At 42.2% G+C, this 25,781-nt stretch overlaps 1 protein-coding gene across 1 annotated transcript in view; it reads left to right on the top strand.

Moving 5' to 3' along the window:
• Nucleotides 1–25,781, top strand: part of WSCD2 (WSC domain containing 2) — a 150,399-nt gene that overhangs the window by 78,691 nt on the left and 45,927 nt on the right. Inside the window, exon 3 of the mRNA XM_036745806.1 lies at nt 21,101–21,215. Within this exon, the coding sequence (XP_036601701.1) occupies nt 21,101–21,215 (115 nt within the window). The remainder of the gene's footprint in view (nt 1–21,100; nt 21,216–25,781) is intronic.

Here is a 25,781-nt window from a genome sequence, read left to right as displayed (position 1 = left end):
GGAAGTAGAGAGAGGGAGGGAGGAAGGAAGGAGGGAGAGAAGGAAGGGAGGAAGGAAGGAAAGGGAAAGCAAGAAGAGAGGAGGATGGGAGGAAGGGAAGAAGGGAAGTAGGGAGAGATAGGAAGGAAGGAAAGGGAAAGAAAGAAGAGAGGAGGGAAGGGAAGAAGGGAAGTAGAGAGAGGGAGGAAGGAAGGAAGGAAACAGAAAGAAAGAAGAGAGGAGGATGGGAGGAAGGGAAGAAGGGAAGTAGGGAGAGATAGGAGGGAAGGAAGGGAAGAAAAATGATCATTGACATTTACATGATGCTTTCCAGCTTTCCAATTTCTTCACATAAATGATCTCCTTAGAGCTTCAGAACAATTCTATGAGGTAGAAGCAATTATTCTCCCCATTTTAGGGATGAGGAAATTGAGGGTAAGGGGTATCCAAGGAACAGCTTGTGCTCACTCAGCTGGTCACTGTCAGAGGCCAGATCTGAGGCCAGATCTTCCAGGTTTATACCCATGATCCTGGAGCTGCATTAGGTGAGAATTCCCAAGAACTGGGTGCTAATGTTGCCCCTGGGCTTGGCCTCCTCAGACCTCATCTCTAGTAGGACATCTAGCTTGGGACCCCATGGTTTAAGCAGGACACAGATAACCCAGAGAGTGTCTAGAGGAAGGTGGCCAGGAGTGCCTTGTGTCTGGGTTCTGTTAAGATCACTTGAAGGAACTGGGGCATTTTTAATCTAGAGAAGACATGACCAGGGAGGAGTACAGTGACTGTCTTCAGGTATTTGAGAAGCCGTCCTGTAGAAGAGACTTTAGATTTGTTCTCCTTGACCCCAAGGGCAAGGCTAGTTGTGGCGAGGGGTAGCTAAGTGACCTAGTGAGTACAGCACCGGCCTTGGAGTCAGGAGGATCTAAGTTCAAATCTGGCCTCAGACACTTGACACACTTACTAGCTGTGTGACCTTGGGCAACTCATTTAATTCCAGTTGCCCTGCCTTCCCCCCTCCAAAAAAAAACAAACCAAACCCAAAACCTAGTTGTGGCAATTCTTATGTATGGAAGCAACAAGAGGCGAATATAGACTTGATGTCTGAAAAAAACTTCCTAACCATGGCAGTTGCTGGGAGAGGAGTTACCTGGGGAGGTGGTGAGCTCCCCATCCATGAAGTCTTCAAACAAGAGGCTGGATCACCACTGATGGTGGGATGTTAGAGTAGAGTTTCCTTTTCAGTCTGATTTGTTGAAGTTCTTGCAAACTCTCAAATTCCATGGGTTCTCCTGACCTCAAGTCCAGCACTCTATCCATTAGGCAACACTGCCTCAACAAAGAAAAGAGACAAGAAAGAAAAGGAAACAGGAAACCCAGCCCCCACCCACACACACACAGCAGGGCTGCCTGTAGAATCAGGAGGCATCAATCCAATCTGTCCTTGATTAACTTATTCAGAGCTCAGCAACCGAAACCAACATATTCGATTAATGTGAGTCATAATGAGATGAATTCCTGACCCAATGCAGCATGCACTTGGTTTTCACCCCACTACCCCCACCCCAGAGGGGAGCAGGGTCTACTTAACAGCTTAACAGCCTTCAGCAGCCTTTAAGTGGGGAGAACTTTGGATCCCGGGGTGCCGGGGAAGATGGGGTCCTCTGCAGGAGAGGCGCCTGGGGTTGCTCTGGGCACCACAGGGAGACAAGATGAAGAGAGACCAGGAAGATGCTATTCGCTCCACACACCATCCCAGCCTGAAGAAATTCCTTAATCACGTTCTTCATCAACCCAGCAATTAAACAGCAAGGGCCCCCAGTGGAGAGCCGAGGCGTTCTTTCAGAGGAAGCTGAGGCAGCATCAACAGTCAGGAAAATGGCACAAGGGTAAGAACCCAGGCCCTATTTACCTGTTTAGAGGTCACACCCCTTAGGTACACCATTCTAGCATGACCAAAACAGGAAGCTTGGATCAAGAAGAGGAAAATGGAGCTTTCCATGTCCACTACAAGCTGTAGAAGGAGGGATGGCCTTTGCCAGAATTGTTTTTCCTATAGGAGATCGAGAAATCTCAACATCTCCCCTAAGGAGATTCATGTGACTACAGTGCATTTGGCAGAGGGGTAGCCTGAAGCATGGAGATATCAAAATTGAGCCAATATTCAATTCCATTACATTTAAGAAGTATTTATTAGACACCTATTATGCGCCAGGAATGGAGCTAGGTTCTGGAAATGCAAAAATAAACATTTCATTTGAGCTTATATGCCACTGGGGAGGGAGAGATTTAGAAGAGGGGAACATGTTCAAATTAGACACAAAATTTGGGTGAAGAGCATAGAAAACTTGGGAGATTCAAGCCTCTTGGATTGAGCTTCAAAGGGAAGTCTGGATTCCTAGGGGAATTACAGGGATGGAGAGTATCCTGGGCATGGGTCCTAAGGACAGGAAGTGGGAGGTAGAATGCTGTGTACAGAAAAATACCAGGACAATTTGGTTGGATCATAGAGTGCATGAAAGAGAAAAATGTGAAATTAGTCTAGAAAGATAGATTAGAAACAGGCTTTGTAAAATGAGAAAGTGGGAACAAATGATTCCTTCTCACTTTAGATTCTAAGAAATACCGAGACTCCTGCCTACATTAGCAATGACTTTGCTTACCCAAATGCAGCTATTTTTTCCCTGTCTCGGTGCTCTCAGATCTTCAAACTTAGACAAGCAGTGGATTACAGTAGAAAGAATATTGCTGACTTTGGAGTCAGAAGGAATGAGGACAAACCCTGCCGCTGCCACTTACCACCTGTGTGACCTTGAGGAAGTCCCTTAACCTCTCAATGCCTTACTTTCCTCATCTATAAAGGGAGTGGGCTGCACTGAATGGCCTCTGAGGGTCTTTCCATCTCTAAGTCTATAACTCTAGGTGCCCCCAGCTCATGAAGGCTCTGTCTTTGAATCACTTGACCTTCTGTACTGTTGGCCCTAGTTTGTCTTTACCTCAGAGACTTGCTTGTTCTTCCTTACCATGTTGACCTGTAGCTTCTTGACCTCGGACTTACTTTTGTCCATGGCAAGTCCTTCTCCTTCCTTCTCTTCTCCAGGCCATATGAAACACCCACAACCTTCACCATCTTGGTCTCTGTCATCTGGACTCTCTGTAGTTGACCAATATCCTTCAGAGATATAAAGAAAATTTTCGGAGGCAGGTTATCCATTCCATTTGAATATTGAAATCCCACGTCCAGTGTTCTAGGTGTCAGGCAGTGTCTGGTAGGCCTCCTTCCGTTCTAATTGGGCTCCTGCTTTATTTCTGGCTAAGTCTCTCTCCTCCTTTCGTATGCTGTTCCAGACGCCACTCAGATGCGTTGAAATCTACATATGTCAAGAGTTTCATTCTGAGGAGAACACACATCAGTCATTGGCCCGGTGAAAATTACTAAAGAGGCCCCATATCAGTTAGATTTATCATAGACAAGATGAGCTGACCTGAAACCTGCTCAGCATGGTGGAAATGCCAAGTTATGCTGAAAGTAATTGGAAGCAATGAGCTATGACTATGGAGTGGGTAGAGGGATTGGCCTGACATTTCTCTCAATCATTCCCTTTTCCTTCTCGACCCTCTAGAAAGAGAAAGTCTTAATTAGGAAGAGGCATTAAGCTGGTACAGACGGCTGGCTCTGCCTAGCTCTGCCAGATAAAGCCAGAAAGAAAAAGCCAGATGGATTCCACAGGATCAGGAATTGGAAGAGATCATGGATGCTATCCCATTCATCCCATTGGCTATTCTACAAAGGGAGAAACTGAGGCTCAAAGAATGGTAGTAACTTGCATAAGGTCACACAGGTAGTGCATTAGGATTCAAACACAGGTCCCCCAATTCCAAACCCAGCTTAACCTTTCACCTCAATCTTTAAGAAGGGTACCTCCATTCAGCTGGGCATGGGAGGAGGGGGCGGAATGGAGTAAGGGAAGGACAATGGGTGAGGACTCAGTACTCCAGGGTTCTGATGCTGCCTTTTTCATTGACTAGACGGTTACCTGGGCTTCAACGTTCCCTTCTGTAAGTTAAGTTGGATTTGATGATCCTTAAGGCCCCTCCCAGCTCTGACATTCCATTTTAAGGCCTTTCCCAGCTCTGACATTCCCTGTTCTAATGCCCCTCCCAGCTCTGACATTCCCTGTTCTAAAGTCCCTCCCAGCTCTGACATTCCCTGTTCTAAGGCCCCTCTCAGCCCTGACAATCTTTGTTCTAAGGTCCCTCCCACCTCTGACATTCCCTGTTCTTAGGCCCTTCTTGTGGTTTTGCCATGGGTAACTTAGCATTTGTTATCCTTCAGTAACATCTGTCAAGTGCTTAGCACACTGCCTGGCATATAGTAGGTATCCAATAAATGTTCCCTTCCCCTTTTAACTAGTATTTCAAACCTCCATGACTTTTTCTTACGTATCTTCCTTCTAACTCAGTACAACCATGGGATGTTCAAGCTGGGAGGTGAAGGCCAGAACTGAGAGGAGCCTTAGAACTGAGAAATACCATGTAACCAGTACCTGGGAAGGGAACAGAGCTGGGGAGGCCCTTAGGCCACAGAACATTAGAGCTTGAAGGGATGATAGAACCAAGAATCCCCCAAACCTGCCTCAGATACATACTGTGTAACCCCGAGCCCTACCTCAGTCTGCCTCAGTTTCTTCATCATTAAAATGAGGATGCTAATAGCCCCTGCCTCCCAGGGTTATTGTGAGGGTGAATGAGACTTTGCAAACTCAAAGCACTTTATAAATGCTAGGTATTATTATTGATAATTAATATTATCAATATCATTATTACTATTAAGTATTAATTGATATTATCACTCTTAATATTGCTATTTTTCTATTAATTGATATTAATATTAATTGCATTAATTATTGATATTAACGATATTATTGATATTGGGAAGATTTTTATAACATAAAACATTAGAACCAGAAGGGACCACATAACTGAGAATATCCAAGCTGGAAGATTCCTTAGAGTAGAGGAAGTCAGAGATGTAGAGTGCCCTAGAGATCATCTAGCCCATCTTACAGATGAGTTAACTGAGGCCCAGGGTGACATAGCATGGCTGAGCTCAGATCAGAACCCAGCTCCTGGCTTCTGGCTTAGTAAGTGAATCGACAACCCAGTTTCTTTGGATATTTCAGGATTTTAAGCAGCTCACTCGATTTACCCTGTGGCTGAGCTAACAGACTGTGAAATTCACAACTGCTGCGTCCCTAAAGCCTCGATGCAAGATATCATCCTTCTGTCCATTTTTAGGTCAGCATCATTCCCCTTCCTCCTGAGAAACTCTGGCTGGAGATAGGTTTGGATGGTGGCTTCCGCAAGGGTTTCCGCAGAGCTCGTAGCTAATCACCGGGCTAGAGCTCGGGGCTGATGACCCTGGCAGCAAGGTGTCTAATCTTGTTTGGCCCTGCTCTCCTGTTATTTTAACCCTGGCTCATTGGCTTTCCCCTGGCCAGAGCACCCTGTCTCCCAGATGTTTGCAGATGTTTGCCATCACTCACAGGTGGGGATGGGGGTCTTGTGGTGGAAAAGAGTTTAAATAGCTCAGGGAAGAACCATCCAGTAGAGAGGCACCATGATGTGCTGGGTTTATAGTCAGAGGGCTTGGGTTCTAACCCTACCTCTCTGCCACTTCCAGTTACCAGCTCCCCAACCAGAAAATTAGTTCCCCTGTCTAGGCTTCAGTTTCCTTCTATGTAAAATAAAAGAGTTGAGCCAGGTGATCACTAAGGTTCCTTCCTGCTCCATGTCCATATCATAATAATAGTTGAGTTGTTTCAGTCGTGTCTGACTCTTTATGACCCCATTTGGGGTTTCCTTGGCAGAGTTACTAGAGTGATTTGCCATTTCCTTCTCCAGCTCATTTTATAGGTGAGGAAACTGAGGCAAACAGGGTGAAGTGACTTGCCCAGGGTCACATAGCCAGTAAGTGTCTGAGGCCGGATTTGAACTCAGGATTAGTCTTCCTGACCCCAGGCGCAGCACCCAGGCACTGTGGCACCACCTAGCCGCTATAATAATATATTATTATATTAATTGTTGTATTATCAAGTGGTATATATTATAATATTGACACAGTGATATCAGTATATTGATACAGCAGTATATAGATTCTCATATTGTTGATTATCATATTAATATTATGATAATATATTAATATGTAATTATCTCTTCTACATTGTGGAGATCAGGGTGGTATTGCTGGCACTTCTCCCCACCCCTGCCATCTGGAAAATGCATAAAATTGTTTGGCCCTCCCTTCACACCAGAAAAGAAGTCTGAATTTTTTTCTTTTTCTTTGATGGGGTGTGTACAGGACCTTACTGTAAAATTTGGGTTAACTGTTTGGTCATAGGCTCTGTGTCATCTGCTGGCCTTCTCACATCATCTGCAGCTTCTGCAAAACTCCCCCCAAATTCCCATTTAATTTCTTATGCTGATATATTGAAACCACAATGGGGAAAGTTGTGATGTGGAAGAAATAACTGTTTTAGCAATAATATGATAATAGCTAACATTTAAATAACACTTTAGTTCATTTGATAATATATAAAAATATTTTATAATTGTAAATTCCATTTCAATTCCATTCAATAAATGTAATGTCTTAACTGTGTTTAAGATATAATGCCCGGTCCTAGGAATTACAAGGACAAAAAACACCACACAGGCCCTGTCCTCAAGGAGCTGACAATCTAATGGGGGAAAGAACATATAAATAGCTGGGTACACTCAAGAGGCATACAGAGGAGATGGGAGGTATTCTGAAAGAGGAAAACATTAGCAGCTGAGGGGATAAGGAAGGGCCTCCAACATAGGTCAGGATTTGAACTAAATCTTGAAGGAAGCCAGGGAGACTAAAAGGTAGAGACAAGGAAGAGAGACCACTCCAGACAGGGAGGACAGCCAATAGACCAACCCTCTCCTTAGGGAAGTGAAACCTGAAGGCCCAGAAGGTTTAAGTGACTCCCCCAAGGTGATGCTAGGCTTCTAACTCAGATCCTCTGACCCCAAATACAACAGTCTCCCTAGGACACTGTGCCTGCATCCTCAGTTGCCAGTAAGTGAATTTGCCTGGAACATAGAGTAGGTATAGGTGAGCAGCCCCAGATCAGACTGGAAAGAGGATGGAGACAGATTTTAGAAGGTCTTAAATGCCAGACCATGGTATTTCTCTTAGAGGGAAAGGAATTACTGAAGATTACTGATCCAGGAGTGACAATGATCAGACCTGAGGCTTAGGAACATGAATTTGGCAGCTGGAAAAGAAACAAGACTGGAGGTGAGGAACCCTGAGAAAAGTCTTCTGACAGACCAAGCGTAAATCATTGTAGAAATGAGTGCCCTCAATTCTTGGCCTCTCTTAGCCTCCAATCTGGTTAAATCAGAGGCTGATGTCTCTGAATAAAAGACAAGGGATCTCCAAGCATTGGCTGGCTTTCCACTTTGAGTAGAAACTAGAATCAGTGAATACAGGCAGCCGTGAACCTTCAGAGTGTTTCCAAATTGTATTGTAGTACAGGGATGGAAGGTGAACTTAGAGGGTAGAAAAAGCTAGACTGGGGGCCTGGCTGTCTTTAGACTTATCAGCTACTGATTCAGGGTCAATAAGTCAATCCACTAAAATTTATTAAGTGCCCACTATGTGCCAGGCACCATGCTAAGCACTGGAGAATCAAACAAGGACAAAAGACAGGCCCTGCTCTTAAGGAGTTCACCTAGATCTAATGGGGGAGACAACATAGGAATAGCTACATACTAACAAGATAGAGACAGGACAAATTGGAGAGTCAGCGGAGCAAAGGCAATGGAATTAACGGGGATTGGCAAAGGTTTCTTGTAGAAGGGGAGACTTGTGGGGGAATTGAGGGAAGCCAGGAAGCAGAGACAGAAGCTTTAGCCTTTGCTCTGCCCCGACCCACCATGTAAGCTTGAGCCAGTCATTCCTAGTCACCAACAGACCAGCATTTGACAAGCAATTATTCAGACCAGTTTTTGTTTTAATCAAAGATGCTACTTCTTAAAAAGTGTCAGGATGGTTGGCTATTTTTCTTTCTTTTCATTTGTAGCCAGTCCTCTCCAGCCTTCTTTTTCTTCTTCTATAGAATGAGAGGGTGGGTTCTATATGGGGGCTCTGAGGCCTCTTTCACTTTTGGAATTCTCTTCTATGTTCTAAGACTCCTAGCTCTAAGATTCTGTGTTCTATGTTCTAGGTGCTCTCTCTCTCTCTCTCTCTCTCTCTCTCTCTCTCTCTCTCTCTCTCTCTCTCTCTCTCTCTCTCTCCCTCCCTTTCTCTCTCTCTCTCTCCCTTTCCCCTCAGACACTCTCTGTCCTAAGGCACCTTCCACTTTTCACATTCTGTGTTCCATTTTCTAAAGGCCCATTGATTCCCTCCTTCCATACACACCAACTTGTGAGACCCAGGGTGTGGGTACTTAACTCCTCAGGGCCTTAGGCAACTCTCTCTAACTCTAAGTTGCAGACATTGGTGGGGAGGTCTCTTCACCTGGGAGTTCCCCAAACAATCAGGTTTAGCCCCCATCTCTGTCTCTTTGCACCCCAACATTCTATGAGACTCATTCTAGCACTTTGTATGTTTTAACATTTGATGTCATTCATGTGCTAGGGTTCCATCCAGATCTGACATGCTGAGTCTGAAGGACTCTGCCAGTTGTGACATTGTTCTGTGGCTCCTCCCTACTCTAAAAATCATCATTTTATCAACCAAGGTCTCTGCCAGCTCTGACATTCCACATACTAAACTCCCTTTCAGGCCTAATATACTATTTTCTGCTCTGTAAGGGCCCTGTGAATGCCAACATTCTAGTCTCCAAGGCCTTTCCAGCCCCAACTTTCTATGTCCCGATATCCTCTGCCATTTTTTCTCAGGTCCTTTCCAGCTCTTACATTCCCTTTAAAGCCTTTCCCAAATCTGACATTCTAAGCTCTAGGGTCCTTCCTAATTCTGATATTCTTTGGAAGGAGGGGTTCCTCTTTTTATAACTTAAAAAAACTTTTATTCAGAGCTTGATAAACATCACCAAACACAAATGTTTCCATATATAAAAGAAGAACAGAAAAAGAGAATTGAATACGAAACCACGAGACTCATTATGTACTGCTTGGTTTGGTTTTTTTTTAAATGTATATGCGCAATTCAGCGATTAGTTCCAAAGCTGTCTCATCCGACTGTGTTGCCTTCTGAATCTCCTTCTGATCGCTTCTGTGCATTTTTAAAAAATGCTTCATTGACACTTTTCTTTCTTCCTTTTTTTGGCATCGCCATTACAAACTGCCCCTCTCTCCCTACCCCCCATTCTGTCTCCTTCACTACCCTTAAAAAAAGCTAGCATAGCCAAGCAAGGCAAATTCATACGTTGACCATGTCCTAAGATGTGTGCTTCATCCTGCACCCCTCTAAGAAGTGGGGAAATGCTTCATCATCAGATCTCAAGAGCTGAGCTTGGTCATGACATTTATCATTTCTTTAGTCTTTCAACTGTTGTTTTGCTTTATGTGAGGGGAGGGTTGTCTGAATAAATCGTACAAATTACCCCCATCCCACCTAAAGTAACCAGTGAGGTGTCTAGATACCTTAACAGGTGACAATTAATTAGCCGACCAATCAAATACTTTAGATCAAGTTGTAAATGTCCTGGATGACTTGGAGTGGGAGTTTTCCAACTTAATCATGCCCCGTGGGTCATATATAAAATAGAAGACCGGTTCAGAACGCAAATCGTTTGAGCATCTGGCTCAGATCCAGATTCCAGCAAGCCACGAAATGAAAGAATGCATTCTCAGTACTCTACCCTCAAGGAGAGACTTTGGTGGGATGGGGGGGTGGGGAGGGGGAAGAGAAGGATAGATCACTTTGGTTTTGGCCTTGGTTTCCTCCCCACTCTACCCACTCCTTTTGCCAGAGGAAGATGTTTCAAGTTTCAGAGGTCTGAAGGATTTGTCTTCCCAGGGGTATCTTTGCAGCATCCCTGAAATGGCTGGTGGATGCGGACAGACCAGACACAGATTCACAGCTCTAGAGAGCTCAACAATGAAGCTACATACAATACACACAAGGAGATGATCTTGAATACCTCACAAAAGGGAGAAGAGTACTTTGAGCAAATGGGAGCCTTTTGCTCCTGACTCTGTGCTTGTGTGTATAATGTACTGTACACACTTTTAGGGGAATATTAACTATATCACTCTAGTAAATATCCCTTTCTAAAAGCTATTTAAGTCTAGATGACCAAATGATTCTAAACTGCTGATGGGATGATGGGAAACACATTGGTGGGGGCTCGTGAGCTAAAGCACCAGGAAAGATGACCTTTCAGAGATACCTTGAGATCCCTAAGTGGACATGATAGACACACTTTGGGAAGGGGAAGGGAATGAGAATTTATATAGCACCTACTATGTGTCAGGCATTGAGCTAAGTACTTTTTGCAAATATTATCTCATTTTATCCTTACAACAACTCTTTGAGGTAGGTGCTATTATTATCATCCCCATTTTACATGGGAGGAAACTGAGACAAACAGAGGTTAAGTGACTTGTCCAGAGTCACACAGCTAGTAAATGTGTGGGCTGGATTTGAACTCAGCTTTTCCTAACTCCAGACCTAGCATTCTATCCACTGTGCCACCAGCTGCCTAGGACCTGTTTTGAGGATGCGACCTGTCAATATATTTGGGTGTTTGGATAGTAATTTCAGAACATTTACAATGTTATAGTCACTATATAATTGTTCCCTTAGTTCTACTCATTTCACTATGCATCAGTTCTTACAAGTCTTACGAAGTTTCTCTGAATTCTTCATTTTCATTATTCCTTTTGGTGTAATAGTATTACATTCATATACTCTAATTTGCTTAGGAGTCATATTATTAGTAGTGGTATATGCTTAGTATATCATGAGTCAAAGAGCATGTGCAGCTTGGTGACTTTTTGTGTATAGTTCCAAATTGCTTTTCAGAATGTTTGAGCCACATCCTAAGCCCACCAACACAGCACTGTTTTGCCTGCTTTCTAATAGACATTTCAACAATTGCCATTTTCCACTTTTGTCATCTGTGCCAAGGTGATAGTCGTAAGGTAGAATCTTGGCAATGCTTTGATTTACATTTCTCTTATCAGTGTAATCTGGAGAATTATTTTCATGTGGTTGTTGACAGCTTGCTTTTCTTCTTTTGAGAATTATGTTCTTTTAAAAATGTTCGTATCCTATGACCATGTATCTATCGTCTTAGATTTCAAACCTTTATTGGAGAAATTTTCTTCAAAGATTTTTCCTAATCATTTCCCTTCTAATTTTAGCTGCATTTATTTTATTTGTGCAAAGTATTTTCAATTTCATGTATTAAAATTTTTCATTTTATCTTTTGCGATCTTTTTTCCTCATCTTGTTCAGATCTTTTCCCCTATCCATCAGTGCAAAAACATATCAACTCCCATATTCCTCTAATTTGTTTATGACCTTCATTGGGGTTTATTGAGGTATGTGGTATGAGATGTTGGTCTGAACCTAGTTTCCAGCAGAATTGCTTTTCATTCTTACTAGCAGTTTTTGTCAAGTGGAGTCTTGATTCTAGTAGTTGGGGACTTTTGATGTATCAAATATTATGCTATTGTGTTCTTTCATTTCTGGACTTGGCATAACTAATCTGACCCCTTTTGATGATTACTGCTTTATAATATAGTTTGAGATTTGGTCCTTCAAGGTCCCTCTCCTTCCTTTCCACTCTCTTCCATCATTTCCCTTGAAATTCTGTATCTTTAATTCCTCCATATGAATTTTATTATTTTTTTTCTCTCAGAAGTAACCCATTGGTAGATTGATTGTTATGGCACCAAATAAGGAGATTACTTTAAATAGCATTGTCATTTTTATTATATCTGTTTGCCTAACCATGAACAATGAATTTGTATTCAGTAATTTACATTTGCCTTTATTTCTGTAGAGAATGTTTTGTAGTTGTATTCATATATCCATAGACTACCAACTATTTTATACATAATACAATTATTTAGAAGCGAATTTCTCTATATTTTCCTGTTGAGTTTTTTTTTTTGTAATATGCAAGAAATGTCAACAATTTGTGCAGGCTTATTTTGTATCTGTTACTTTGATAAAGTTATGGTTTCAATTAGTTTTTAGTTTTATCTCTAGGGTACTCAATGTATGCCGTATCATTTGCAAAAAGTTATCATTTTATTCTTTGTCTACACTTATTCCTTCAATCTTTTTCTTTTCTTATTGCTATAACGAGCATTTCTAGAACTATATCAAATAATAGAGGTAATAAAGAACATACAACTTTACTCCCTGTCTCTTTGGAAAAGCATCTAATGTTTTTCTGTTACAAATAACATAGTTCTTGGTTTTAGTTAGATACTATTCATTATATTCAGGAAAGATTTAATTATTCCAATGCTTTTTGATGTTTTTAACAGAAATGACTGTTATATTTTCTCAAAAGCTTTTTCTGCATGTGATTTTTGTTTTGTTATTAATACGGTCTCATGTTTATAGTTTTCCTAGTGTTGAACCAAACTTGCATTCCAAGTATAAATTCAGTCTGATCATAATGTATAATCTTTTATATATGCTTCTGTGGCCTCTTTGCTAATATTTTATTCAATGGTTTTGCATCAGTACTTTTGTTACTTGGAGTTCTTGCAGCTAGTTGGCATTACTTTCTTTCTCTTTGATTTTCTTTGGTTTAGCTATCAAGATCAAGAATTTGGTTGGATGTTTTATTTGTCTATTTGTGTAAACAATGTACATAACATTGGAATTAGTTGTTCTTTGAATGTTTATTAGAATTCATTTGTAAATCCATCTGTTCCTGGGTTTTTCCCCCTTTGGGGATATCACTTATGACTTGTTTTATTTCTTTTTCTAAGATCGTGTTGTTTAAATTCTCTATTTCTTGTTCTCTCTGGGTACTTTATATTTTTGTAAATATTCAGCCATTTTGTTAAAGTTATAGATGTTGCTAGCATATAATTGGACAAGATAGTTTCTAGCAATTTCCTTTATTTTCTCTTCATTTGTTGTAAATCCTCTTTTTAAAATTTTGGTATCAGTAATTTGGTTTTCCTTCCTCTTTTTTTAAAAACAGATTAGCTACTGGTTTCTCTATTTTGTAAGTTTTTAAAAACCACTCCTAGTTTTATTACTTCAATTATTTTTTGTTTCAGGTTCATTAGTCTCTGATTTTCAAGGTTCCTATTTTCCTGATTAGCTGGGTTTTGTGGCTTTTCTAGTTTGTTTTTTTTTTTTTTTTTTTTTTTTTGTTGCATGCCCAATTCATACATCTCTTTTGTGACTAAAGCATTTAGCAATATAAAATTTCTCCTGAGAACTGATTTGGCTGGGTCCCAAAACTTTTAGTATATTGTTTCATTATTGTCATTTTCTTTCATGAGATTATCTATTATAACTATGATTTGTTTGTTGACATATGAGTTCTTCAGGATTAAGGAAGTTGGTCTTTATGTAAGTTTGAATCATTTCTTCAAAGGCCCTTTATTAATTACATTTTCCTGTGTTCTATCCAATAAAGGTGAATTTAATAGTTTTGCTTTTCTGCATTTGTTAAGAAGGTTTTTATGCCCTAGTACCTGGCCAGTTTTTCAAGGTGCCATGCCAGCTGAGAAATATGTATATTACTTTTGGTTTCCATTCAGCAATAGCCAGGTATCTGTCATTGCTAACTTTTCTAAAGTTCTATCAAGACTTTATCATCTTTCTTGTTTATCTTTTTTGTTAGATTTGTCTGTCTCAGAGGGGTGCCTGGAAATCTCCAACTATTGTAGATTTGATATCTATTCCTTCTATTCCTTCCAGTTGATTAATCCCGTTAAACAATTAGATGCTATGTCATTCTTTACCTTTTTCAGAGATTTCTGGAACCATTTTGAACTAGCTTGAGAAAGATGATTGTTAATTTTCAGTGTAAGTTTTTACCTCAAAAATCAACAAATGCTACACATCTGGGCTTGATTTATTGATTGCCTAGGCTTTAAAAAGTGATAGAGAAAATGCTGTTATTGCAGATTAAATTTTAAAGTGTCATGTATACTTCCCCCCCCAAAGAGCTGATTGTTAAACACTTACGAGAACATCCCTACCTAATTAAAGCATTGATATCATTTCTGTTTTCTATGGTCCCTTTTTATCATAATGTAATTTCTCTGTATCTTTTAACCATATCTATTTCCACTTTTCGATTGTTTGAGATCGTGTTTTGTGGACCTTTTTATTTCATTTGAAGCATAATAAATTCTATTCTAGCCCTTCATCTTAACTCTCTGTGAACCTTTTTGTTTCAAGTGTGTTTCTTGTAAACACCATCTTGTCGGATTCTGATTTCTAATCCATTTTGCCATCATTTTCCATTTTTTTTAGTTCATCTCATTAACATTCATAGTTATGACTGTTAACTGTATTTACTTCCATCATTTCCTTTTATACTTTTCCTCCATACAAAAAGGAGTGTGGTGAAAGAGAAGGAATGTGATGAGCATTAGTAATCTCCAATTGAAGAGGTCTGTTTCTGCTTCACTGCACCTCTTCCTTCTCTCATCAAGACCTTGATCACAGGTTCTTACACTTTCTGTCTTTCCTTTTAATCTCCCTTTACTATCCTTCCTCTGAAGATGAAGTTGATTTTGCTTATGACTGTTCCCTCCCCAATTCTAACCCTTCTTTTAAACCTCTATCTTCCCTTTTCCTCTCCTTGCCTTTTTCCCTGTTGAATTTGACAAATTACTACACCAGATTTTGGGTGCATGAGAGAGAGCAAGCAGCTCTTTTCGATCTGCTTCAGATAGGAGTGATGCCCATTCCTTCTTCCAAGCTTGTATATTCATTTTTTCACTCACCCAAATGAGCAAGTATAGGAAGTTCTACTCCCTTCCCCATACTTTCCCTAATGTATTCCTTTTTCTCTTCCCTTTTTCTTTCTCTCTTAATAGAGCAAAATCATACTCAATCCCCTTGTTTGTCTCACTTGATCCCCTCTGTGGCCCTAGAAGACATTATACTTTGAGAAAGGGCTCTAGTCTTTACTCCTGTTATTAAAACATATATTTATCATGATTTCATCCCCAAATACATTGCTTGAATGTATTTAACTTGCTAGGTTTCTCTTGCCTCATATGTTTACCATTCAAAATATCAACTTGGTTCTCTTCTTCAAAAAATGCTTGAAAGTCTTCTATTAAACATCTACCTTCCCCCTAGGATTATGCTCAGTCTTGTAGGGTAAGTCATTCAGGCTTGTAAGTTTTGTCTTTTGTCCTTTGGAATTTCACATTCCAAGATTTTCTCTACATTAGTCACTCCCAAGCCTTCCAATATTTTTCTTTGACCTGGAAACTCTGAATTTTAGCTATGACATTTCTGGGAATTTTCATTTTGAGATTTCTTTCAGGAGATAATCTATGGAATCTTTCTATTTTTCACTTTTCCCTTTTGTTTTAGTAAATCTACACAGTTCCTTTTTTGTGATTTCTTGAAAGATACTATCCAGGCCTTTTTTTTTTGTCATGGTTTTCAGGAAGACTGATGATTGCTAAATTATCTCTCCTTACTATCTTGCCAGGCCAAGTTTTTTCTTTATTTTGGATACTTTATGTTTTCTTATTTTTTTTTGGTCTTTCTATTTTGTTTTAAAATTTCACAGGACTGCCATCTCATGGATCTATTGAGTCCTCCTCAGTCTATTCTGATTTTTAGGCAGTCCATTACTTCAGCTAGGTTTTCTACTTTCTGTTCTAAGCTACTCATTCTCATTCCAAACCTTTCCTCCAGAGCTCCTATTTCATTTAAAATTCTGCTTTTTGTTGCTTCATTTTTCCCAGATATTCTTATAGTCCTTTTGACCACACCTTTTTTTTTCCCTCTGAATTCTTGTAATGGTTACTGTGGAATCAGTCCCTTCTGGATCTATCTCGAGTGTCCCCGGACCTATGGTATTTTTTATAGTGTTTGGTATATTCTTCAACTTGGGCATATTTCTAACCTCAATTCTTGATTTGGGTTTGGGGGCCAGGCTCCTTCCCCTCCTGCACTTTTTGCTAGGGTGGTCAAGCCATGTTACTTCCTTACCTCAATTTCCTGGGTTCTGGACACTAGAATCCATCCCTCTTGATTCACCTGTGTTCAGAGCACTAACAGGCTTCAATGGCTCTGGTCAGAACTCTGTTCTGGTAAGGCTGTTCTGGTAAGGATCCCATCATGAGCCTCCCGAGCTCAGCTCTTGTTTCTATTATCCTTGGATCCTCCCTAACCTAGGCATTTCTCAATTGCTCTAAGCCTCTTCCCACCTTTGCCTTCTCCCGGTCTCCTCAGTATGCATGCTACTTTGGGCTTCCAGCCAATTTACCTGAGCTTGAGTTGGTTTTCTTGGCAGGATGCTTTGTCTAGTGCTCATAGTTTCAGGCTGTCATTTTGTGATGTACTGGCCTGGAAGATGAGCTTCTGTATGTTTCTTGTTGGATTTCTCAGCCATAATTCAATCTAGTGACTTGTTAAGATCACTTTGGAATTATATGTGGAAAAGCTAGGTTCCTCTATAACCTTTCATATAGATGTCTGAAATAAAAGTCTTCAAAATTCTGTGTTCTAAGGTCCCTTCCAGTACTATCATTCAATGTTCTTAGAGTCTTCAACTCTGACATTCTCTGTTTTAAGACTCCTCCCATCCCTGACATTCTCTGTTCTGCCTGTTACAACTCCAATGCTCTCTGGGTTCTCACTACTTTAAAATGTCATTATTAAATAAACCCTTGCAAACTGTACCACTGCTTAAAGGATCAGGGGTGAGAAATTGATGCCAGAGGGTTAGTCCCAAACAGGAGCAGGCCTGGCAGAGAAGAGCCACAATGATAGCCCCGGAGGACAGGAAAATATCTCAAATTCAGACTTCTTTGGATCTGCTGGGTTAATAGCTTCAGAATGTGTCTGTCTCCTTCACCCTGGGAGGAACAGGGCTGCCAGTCAACCATTGTTTGATGTTCCTGTCTGGAGTGATTCCTGAAAGACAATGGGCCATGATGCAGGGGATGAAAGGAAGGGACCAGCCCATATAAGGGTTTTGCCTGTGAGCCCACAAAGACTGACAGTGTGGATGCTTCCTTCCCCTGAAGATCAGAGAGAAGGTGGAAAGGAAGTCCAGTTAAGACTATAAAATCAGACCAAGAGATGGGAGGTGGGCCCTGTTGGTCCACAAATGTTAAGTAAGAGTAATAGGATGTTTGGAGAAAAATAATAGCAGTCGTGTGCTGGACATTGTCCAGAAAACATCTCTGGGAGCCAAAGCATGGCCCCATTGAATAACTGATGCTTTATGATGCTTTAAAGTTTGTAAAGTATTAATCCATCCTCTCTCAGGAACCTCATGATGGCCCTGAGGTTAGTGAGTGCAGGTACGATTAACTCTATTTTGTGAAGAGGGAAACTGAGGCCCAGCCAAATGAAGGGACTTGGCCTTGGTCATGCAGATGTATCAGAGATGCTGACTCCTCAGCCCAGCATGCATAGCCTTCCCTCTTAGCATAGTACCCGACATACAGTAGGAGCTTAATAAATGTTTACCGATTGACTGACTGATTAGATGCAAGCCTTTTCCTTCAGCAGAGCGGTAGGGGTGGCGGGGGGTGGGGGAGGAGGAGGAGTGGGGCAGGCCTGGCTGTGTGGGAGCTGAAGCTGAGAGCTGCTTGGATGTTGGTAGAGAATGGCCCAGGAGGAGGCAAAGGCAGCAAGGAGGGATGTGGCCTGGGAAAGGGGAGGGAGCTATCATTATTTTACTCCTCGGAACTCATTTGAGACTACTTCTTTTCTTCTGTGGATAGAGCCAAGTCTGGGCCCTGGGCAAACATCCTGAAACATTTTTGGTTTTTTAGCTGAGAATTAGATCTACCATTGTCATTCCTGAAATAGGCAATAGGTCACACCTGTACTACACACAATCCAACTAAACTGTTCTTTTCTCTGTCCCTCTGGGGCAGCTAGGTGGTGCCATAGTGGATAGACCACTGGGCCTAGAGTCAGGAAGACCTGAGTTCAAATCCAGTCTCAGACACTTAGTAGCCGTGTGACCTTGGGCAAGTCACTCAACCCTGTTTGCCTCAGTTTCCTCATCTGTCAAATGAGCTGGAGAAGGAAATGGCAAACCCCTCCAGTATCTCAGCCAAGGAAACTCCAAATGGAGTCATGGAGAGTCAGACAGGACTGAAATGACTGAAAAACAACACGCACAGTAGTTCATTTCCCATCTCCATGCTTTTGCATTGGCCAACCCCCATGTACTCCCTCCTTGCCTCCCCTTCATAGAATCCTTCTCTTCCTCCAAAATGCAGCTCAGCACCACCTTCTACAGGAACACTTCCTCGATCTCCATGCCTGCTGATCCCCTCCTTTCCTAACTACCTTGTAATTATCCTACATAGTCTTCTATGTATATGTGTTGCCTCCTCCCAGTAGAAGATAAGCTCCTTGAGGGCAGGGACTATTTCATTCTTTGCATTTGTATCCCCACCTCTAGCACAGTGCCTGGGACACAGGAGGGGCTTAATAATAATAAAAAATGATTTTTGATAATAAAAATGATATGCTAAGTAATGTATCTCAGGTGACGTAGTGCATCAAGCACTTTCTTTGCAATAATGCTATGAAACTGATAGTTCAAATATTTTAATGCCCCTTTAATGGATGAATAAACTGAGGCTCAGGGAGAAGAAAGGATCTGCCTGAACTCGCACAGACAGTAAGTGGCAAAGCCAGTCGCAGAATCTAGACTTGAAGGGAGCTCAGCAGCCATTTAGCATCATTTAGTCAGCCAATAAGTTTTTAATAAATGCTAAATGGGCGCTATAAAGATTATGCTAAGCCCTGGAGGTACAAAGAGAGACAAAAAGTAAATCGCTGCCCTTAAGAAACATAGGGGAGACAACATGTCAATAATTTTTGTTGTAGTTCAATCATTTTTCAGCCATGTCTGACTCTTCATGACCCTGTTTGGGATTTTCTTGGCAAAGATCTTCAAGTGCTTTGCCATTTCCTTCTCCAGCTCATTTGATAGATGAAGGAACTGAGGCAAACAGGGTTAAGTGACTTGCCCAGGGTCACACAGCTAGTAAGTGTCTGTGACTAGATTTGAATTCAGTGTCCAGGCCTAGTGCTTTGTATACCGTACCACCAAGAATAATGAAAATAATCTCAAAGTGGGAGGTAGAAGTGCCTGAGGGTGCAAGGAAGGCCTCCTGGAGAAGGTAGGATTTGAGCCACGTCTTGAAGGAAGCCAGGGAAGCTAAGAAAGGAGATGAGGAGAGAGAACATTCCAGGCCTGGGGGACGGTCATTGATAAGGTGATAGAATGTTGCCTGTGAGGAATAGCCAGGTTGTTATAGTTGTTGTTGCTTGTCCTTCATTCTCGAAGAGGACTGTGACATCAGGTAGGTGATGCCATGACATGCAAGTGAATTGGATTTAAGTGAGGGAGGGCTGTGCAAAGTCACCAGCCTTACTCTCTCCTTCGGAGCCATCTGGATCCAGTGGCCTGATATAGATCGGGATGCCTGGAGGTGGCCCAGGATGCAGTGGGAGACCTTGGCGTTTTCAAGCTAGACCAGTGTTGATCAGAGTGTGGGGAGGGCAGTCCAGTGTAAGAAGGTAGCTTATTAAGAGCTTTATATGCTAGTCTTTGGAAATCCAAAGACAAAAGTCAAGTAGTTTCTGCTCTTAAGGAGCTTATCTTCTATCAGAAAGAAAACATGCATGTATACAGTACATGGGAAACCAATACAAAGTGATTGGAGAGAGCAGGGAGAGGCTCCAGCATCTATGGCAAGGATTCGTCACTTTCTTTTGGCAATCTGGTGAAGCCCATAGACTCCTTCTCAGATCATGTTTTTAAAGGCATAAAACACAATACATAGGATTGCAAAGGAAACTTATTTTGAAACAGTTGTTTTTTTTAAAAAAAACAAGTTCAAGGATTCCAAGTTAAGAACCCCTGATTTGAGGGAATCTAGAATGGACTAGTAGCATGGTACTTGAGCCAAGTCTTAAAGAAGACTAGGAATTCTAAGAGGTGAAGAGGGATTTTAGGCATTGCGGACTGGAGATGGATTTCCATGGATGAGGAAGAATAAGAAGGCTAGTTTGACTTAACTGTAGGGAACATGAAGAGGAGTCATGTATAAAAAGGCTGGAAAGGTAGGTTTGGGACAAGCTGTGAAGGCCTTTATGTGCCAAAAAGAGGAACTGATATATTTGATCCTAGATATAATAGGAAGCTACTGGGATTTATTGAGAAGGGGAATGATATGGTCAAACCTGTGCTTCAGGAAAGTGTCTGAAAGGAATTCCCAAAATGACACACTTGACAAATGTCCATCTAGCCTGTGCTTGAACACCAAGGTAGGACTTCATTCATTGTGATCCCAAGGCTAAGGCTTCTTTCTTTTCTACCCACTCCTGCCCATTCTGCCCATCTGCAGAGGGCAGAGCGCCCTCCAAGATGCCACTCCTAGCCTCTTACTTCTGATCTTGGGTTTCTTAATTCGATGGAGGAAGTGGCATCATGATAAAAATGAAGATTCAGAGATTCTGATTTCAAAGAGTCCTTAGAATCCCTATATTTCAATCTTCTCATTGAACAAATGAATAACCCAGAAAAGTTAAGTGGTTTGCCCAAGGTCACACAGATAGAAAGTAGTAAAGTGAACCCAAGTTTTCTGATTTCCTCTGACTCCAAAACCAACGCTCTTCCCATTGTCCTATCTTGCCAAGGTGTAAAAGTAGAAAAAAATCTTAGGATTCATTTCATCCAATTTCCTCATTTTACCAGTGAGAAAACTGAGGCCCAGGGAGGGTCAGAGACTTGCCCAAGGATATCCAAAGTTACCCAACTACAAGGTATCAGAGTCAAAGCTGGGTCCACTTGCTCCGTCCAAATCTATCTCTCTTTGGGCACTCCCGATACCAATGCTGGGATTGTTCTTGGCAGTTTTTCTTTTCCCACTAAGCTTCATCTTCAGCTGGGTCTGTTTTTTCTCCCCCCAGCGAAATACGTCGGCTGCTACTTGGACAACCCCAGCAGACGGGCCCTCCGAGGATTATCCTTCTTTGACTACAAGAAGATGACAGTCTTCCGCTGCCAGGACAGCTGTGCTGAGCGGTAGGGTGGGACACAAGCCCAGCTGCCCCTAATGATGCCCCTCCATCCCCAGCCCACCTCCCCCCACTTGGTGCTCTTTGCCTTTCTGTCTGTGGGGGGCTTGGAGTGTGCAGGTGTAGGGGTGCAGGAGGTGTGGATGTGGGCTTGAAAGGGAGTGCATGGGTGTGTGCAAATCAGCCAGGGGCTCCAGGGGGCTTGTTGGTCCTCCCCACCATCCAGCAGCAAATACTGTCCAAACAGGTGATCTCCTGGCAACCCCAGACAAGTGAAAGTGAGCCAGTCCATGAAACTTACAAATCTGATACCAAATTTATGAAGATGAGGTCCTAGGACATAAGCAGCCAGTTGTTGGCCTTGTGCCAAGGTGCATTAAAAAATGGACAATTCCCTTTGGAGACCAAATCTGGCAGGCCTGCAGGGTCTCTGGCTTCAGGCCCACTACTGAAACTGCCAGCAAAAGTGCTGATCATTGGAATGCAGTGGCCCAAGAGTGAGGACTTCTAGCCCTGCATGGGTCAGTTATTCTAAGCCCTGCCCCAGCTCCCTAACTGGACTCATTTGAGATAGCATGGCACCATGGACAGAGGCTGGATTTGGAAAGCTGGGTTGGAATGCTGGATTTGATATTTATCAGTTGTGTGATCCTGGGCAAATCACTTAAATTCTCTCAGACTCAGTTTTCTCATGTATAAAACCAGGGTGATAATAATAACAGCATCTGCATCATGGGGTTGTTGTGAAGGCTTCGCAATCCTTCAAGTGCTATAGAAGTGCAAGCTGTCACCACCATCATCATTACATTTACAGGAAAAAAATTTCACCTCCCCCAGTTTTTACTTTTTCTTGGTGGGGAGACAAGGTCAGAGGATCCTAGATCTGGAGTTGGAAGGGACCTGAGAGGCCATCAAGTCCAACCTTTTCATCTCACAGATGAGGAAACGGAGGCACAAAAGGTTAAGTGACTTGCTCAGGGTCACACAGTTAATAAGCAACTGAAGCACGATTTTTGTCTCAAGTCTTGCTGACTCCAAGTCCAGTGTTCTATCCACTCCAACACCCTATCTCTTTGGGGTAATAAGTGTTATCTGTTGACCCCATTCCCAACCCATTCATGGGGAATATTGAGGCTTAAAATTGGCTGAGATGTTGAAGAAGGGGAAAATAATCAGGTGGGGAGTGGGAGAGAAAAGAAGATTATTTTGTAAAACGGTTGAATAATAATGACAGCCAATATTTATTTTGGGCTTTGAAGGTTTTCGAAGCACTTTGCAGGCCTCTCATTTGACTTCAATTTCCTCTTCTGTAAAATCAAGATCGAGACCTAACTTCTAATGTCCCTTCTAGCACCACATCTATGATCCTCACAACCTTAGAAATAGGCACTATTAGCCCACTTCACAGCTGAGGCTTAGAAGGGTTAAGCATTGTCAAATAGCCACTCCATACCTGAGACTAGCCTGAGACCCAAGTCCAGCCCACTGGCCATTACGCCTAATGCCCAACTAAGATCCCACCTTGTACAGGAAGCCTTACCTCACCCTTCTTAATTCCAGTGCTTTTCCTCAGTTTCCCTATTTATCCTGTAGGTAGCTTGCTTTGTAAACCTTGTCTGCCTATTGTCTCCTCCAATAGATTGAAAGCACCCAGAGGGCAGGGACTGTCCTTTGCCTCTTTTTGTATCCCCAGCACTTAGCACAGTGCCTGGCACATAGAAGGTGCTTAATAAATGTTTATGATTGACTGATTAAACATACCCTGCAGTTTGAGCAGAAAGCAAATGGAGGGAGTCTTCATTTTTTATTACTTACTCCAAAGCACTTCAAAGGTCAGCCTTGCGACTTGGTTATTAGCCTCAACTTCTTTCTTCAAGCTTGAGAATTTAAAGACATATAAAAGCAATTTACAGAGGGCATATTTAATGCTAGAACACAGATTTCTAGAACTGAGGCTTCTCAGTTGGATGAAATCAATCAATCAATACAGAGGGGCTAGAGAATGAGTGTGTGTTTGTTAGGATGTGTGGTCGTGTGCATTTGAGTGTATTTAGGGGTGTGAGGGTAAGGGAACCAGTATGTTTTTAGACATAGAAGTACTGTGTATGTATGGGAAAACATGAATGTTTGCATGTAGGATTGCATGTGAATGTAGTGCAGGGGAGCATATGAGCAAGGGTGCATGTGGATGAGGGCATGTAGAAGCAAGGACACTGTGTGTGAATCTGTGCTTATATGTATAGGCAAGAAAGTGTTTGGGGGCTGTGTGATTGTGTCCAGGTGAGGATATGTATAGAAAGGAAAGGAAGAGAACAAGCATTTACCAAGTACCTACTATGTTCCAGGCAATGTGCTAAGGGCTTTACAAGTATTAATTCATTTGATCCTTACAACAGCTCTGGAGGTGGGTAAAAGAGAAGGAATGCGTGTTTGAAAGTGTTAGTGTGCAGTTGTACAGGCACTTGAGCATATGTGGAGGCGTGTGAGTATCTGCCTGCTTGAGTGTTTAAGTATTTCTCTGAAGGTCTTGTTTTCCTTCCAGTGAGAGGCAGACACCAAGCTAGACACAGCTTTCTCATCCAAAATGAAAATGATATTCATGATTAAAAATAGTTCACTGAGGGGAGAGAATTGTCTTTCTAGACAGCAGCCCTGGACATGTAAAGGATGGTGGGTCAAAGAGAGAATTCTAAATGCTGACGCTGTGAAGGAGGAGCTTGAGGATGCAGCCCTGGCTGCTCCTTAGATCAAAGGACAGAACCAGGAGGGAGCTTGAAGACCAGCTGACCCAACAGCCTCCTGTGGAGGAGAAAGAAGGGAGTATCTCAAACTAGTCACTTTGGGCCAATCCCTTCTGGGCCCTGCTCCAGCTGAAGTGAGAGGATGACTCAAACTCAGAACTGGAAGTTAGCAGACCTGTGCTCTCCTCCTAGCTCTCACTCATTTGGGGCAAACCAGTTTCCCTCTCTTGGCTTGCTTCTCCCCATGCGTCGACTGAGAAAGTTAGAGTGAGTGTTCATTTCTCTCTCTGACATTCTGAGTTCTAGGATCATAGATTGAGTGCTGAAAGGGCCTAGGCAGGCTTCCTGCCCAATGCCCTCAGTTGATAAATGAAGAAACCGAGGGCAAATGGCTTTGCCCAAAGTCATACAGGTAATAAATAGCATCTTTGGGATTTTAGAACAACCAACCAGAAACATAGAATAACAGAGTAACAGGTTTTTAACCCTGGTTCTCTGATTTCAAATCTTTTTTCCATTGAACCACTCTGGTTTTCTCCTAATGGTGACATGCTATGACCTCTGGGCTGAGACCCTTCTCAGCTCTCACATCTTCTTTTCTAAGATCTTTCCTTCCTGACATTCTTGGTTCTATGATCTGGTCCAGTTCTGATGTTCTAAGGTCCCTTGTGCTATATTCTCTCTCAGTCCTGACATTCCCTGTTCTGAGGCCCCTCACAGCTCTGACGTTCCCTGTTCTAAGGCCCCTTCCAGCTCTGCCATTCCCTGTTCTAAGGCCCCTCCCAGCTCTGCCATCCCCTGTTCTAAGGCCTCTCCCAGAGTCTTGACATTCCTGGTTCTAAGGCCTCTCCCAGCTCTAACATTCCCAGTTCTAAGGCCCCTCCCAACTCTAACATTCCTGGTTCTAAGGTCTCTCCAAGCTCTAACATTCCTGGTTCTAAGGCCCTTCCCAGCTCTAACATTCCCTGTTCTAAGGCCTCTCCCAGCTCTAACATTCCTGATTCTAAGGCCCCTCCCAGCTTTGACATTCTCTGTTCTAAGGACACTTCTAGCTCAGGAATTCTATATTTCAAACTCATTCCCAGCTCTCACTTCCCATGTTCTAAGGCCCCTACCCCCTTCAGCTCTGGTATTCTCTGTTCTAAGGCATTCTCCAGTCTAAGAGCTCTCCCAACTGAGACATTTTCTATTCTATTCTATTCTATTTCTATTCTATTCCATGCAGCTCTGGAATTCCGTATTCTAGACTCCTTCCCAGCTCTCACTTCCTGTGTTCTAAAGTCCCTCCCAACTCTGGCGTTCTCTGTTCTCTGATTCTAGGATTCTATGACTCTTCTCTTGAAAACTTCTGTTTGCTCAGATACTTCACTGACTCAGTCCTGAGAGACCCAGACCAAGGCCTCTGGGACCAAACAAGGTCTATGTAAAGCCTCTGCCTCCCCCAATTCCCACCCCAGATCTATCCAGGTTTACCTTCCCTCCTTACCAGTTACCATTGGGGATGGTTCAAAGGTGAAGGGCCCCTCCCATAGGGAGATCTAGGTCCGGACTCACCAGCAATTAGTGACTTGCCCAGGGTTACACAGTCAATGTGTGACATAGGCAGTACTTGAACCCAAGTCTTTCTGAGACCAGTTCAATACTCTGCCATGCAGTACCTCAGTAATTATAATAGTGATGGACATTTACAGAGTGTTGCAAGGTTTCCAAAGCGTTTGGCATCCATCATCTCATTTGAGCTGCCCAATAACCCAATGAGATAGGTGCTATTATTATCCCAATTTTGCAGGTAAGGAAACTGAGGCCCAGAGAAATGAAGTGAAGTGTCCCAG

Source organism: Trichosurus vulpecula, chromosome 1, assembly GCF_011100635.1.
Source record: "Trichosurus vulpecula isolate mTriVul1 chromosome 1, mTriVul1.pri, whole genome shotgun sequence".
Taxonomy (NCBI): domain Eukaryota; kingdom Metazoa; phylum Chordata; class Mammalia; order Diprotodontia; family Phalangeridae; genus Trichosurus; species Trichosurus vulpecula.
This window is presented reverse-complemented; position numbering and strand designations above follow the sequence as displayed.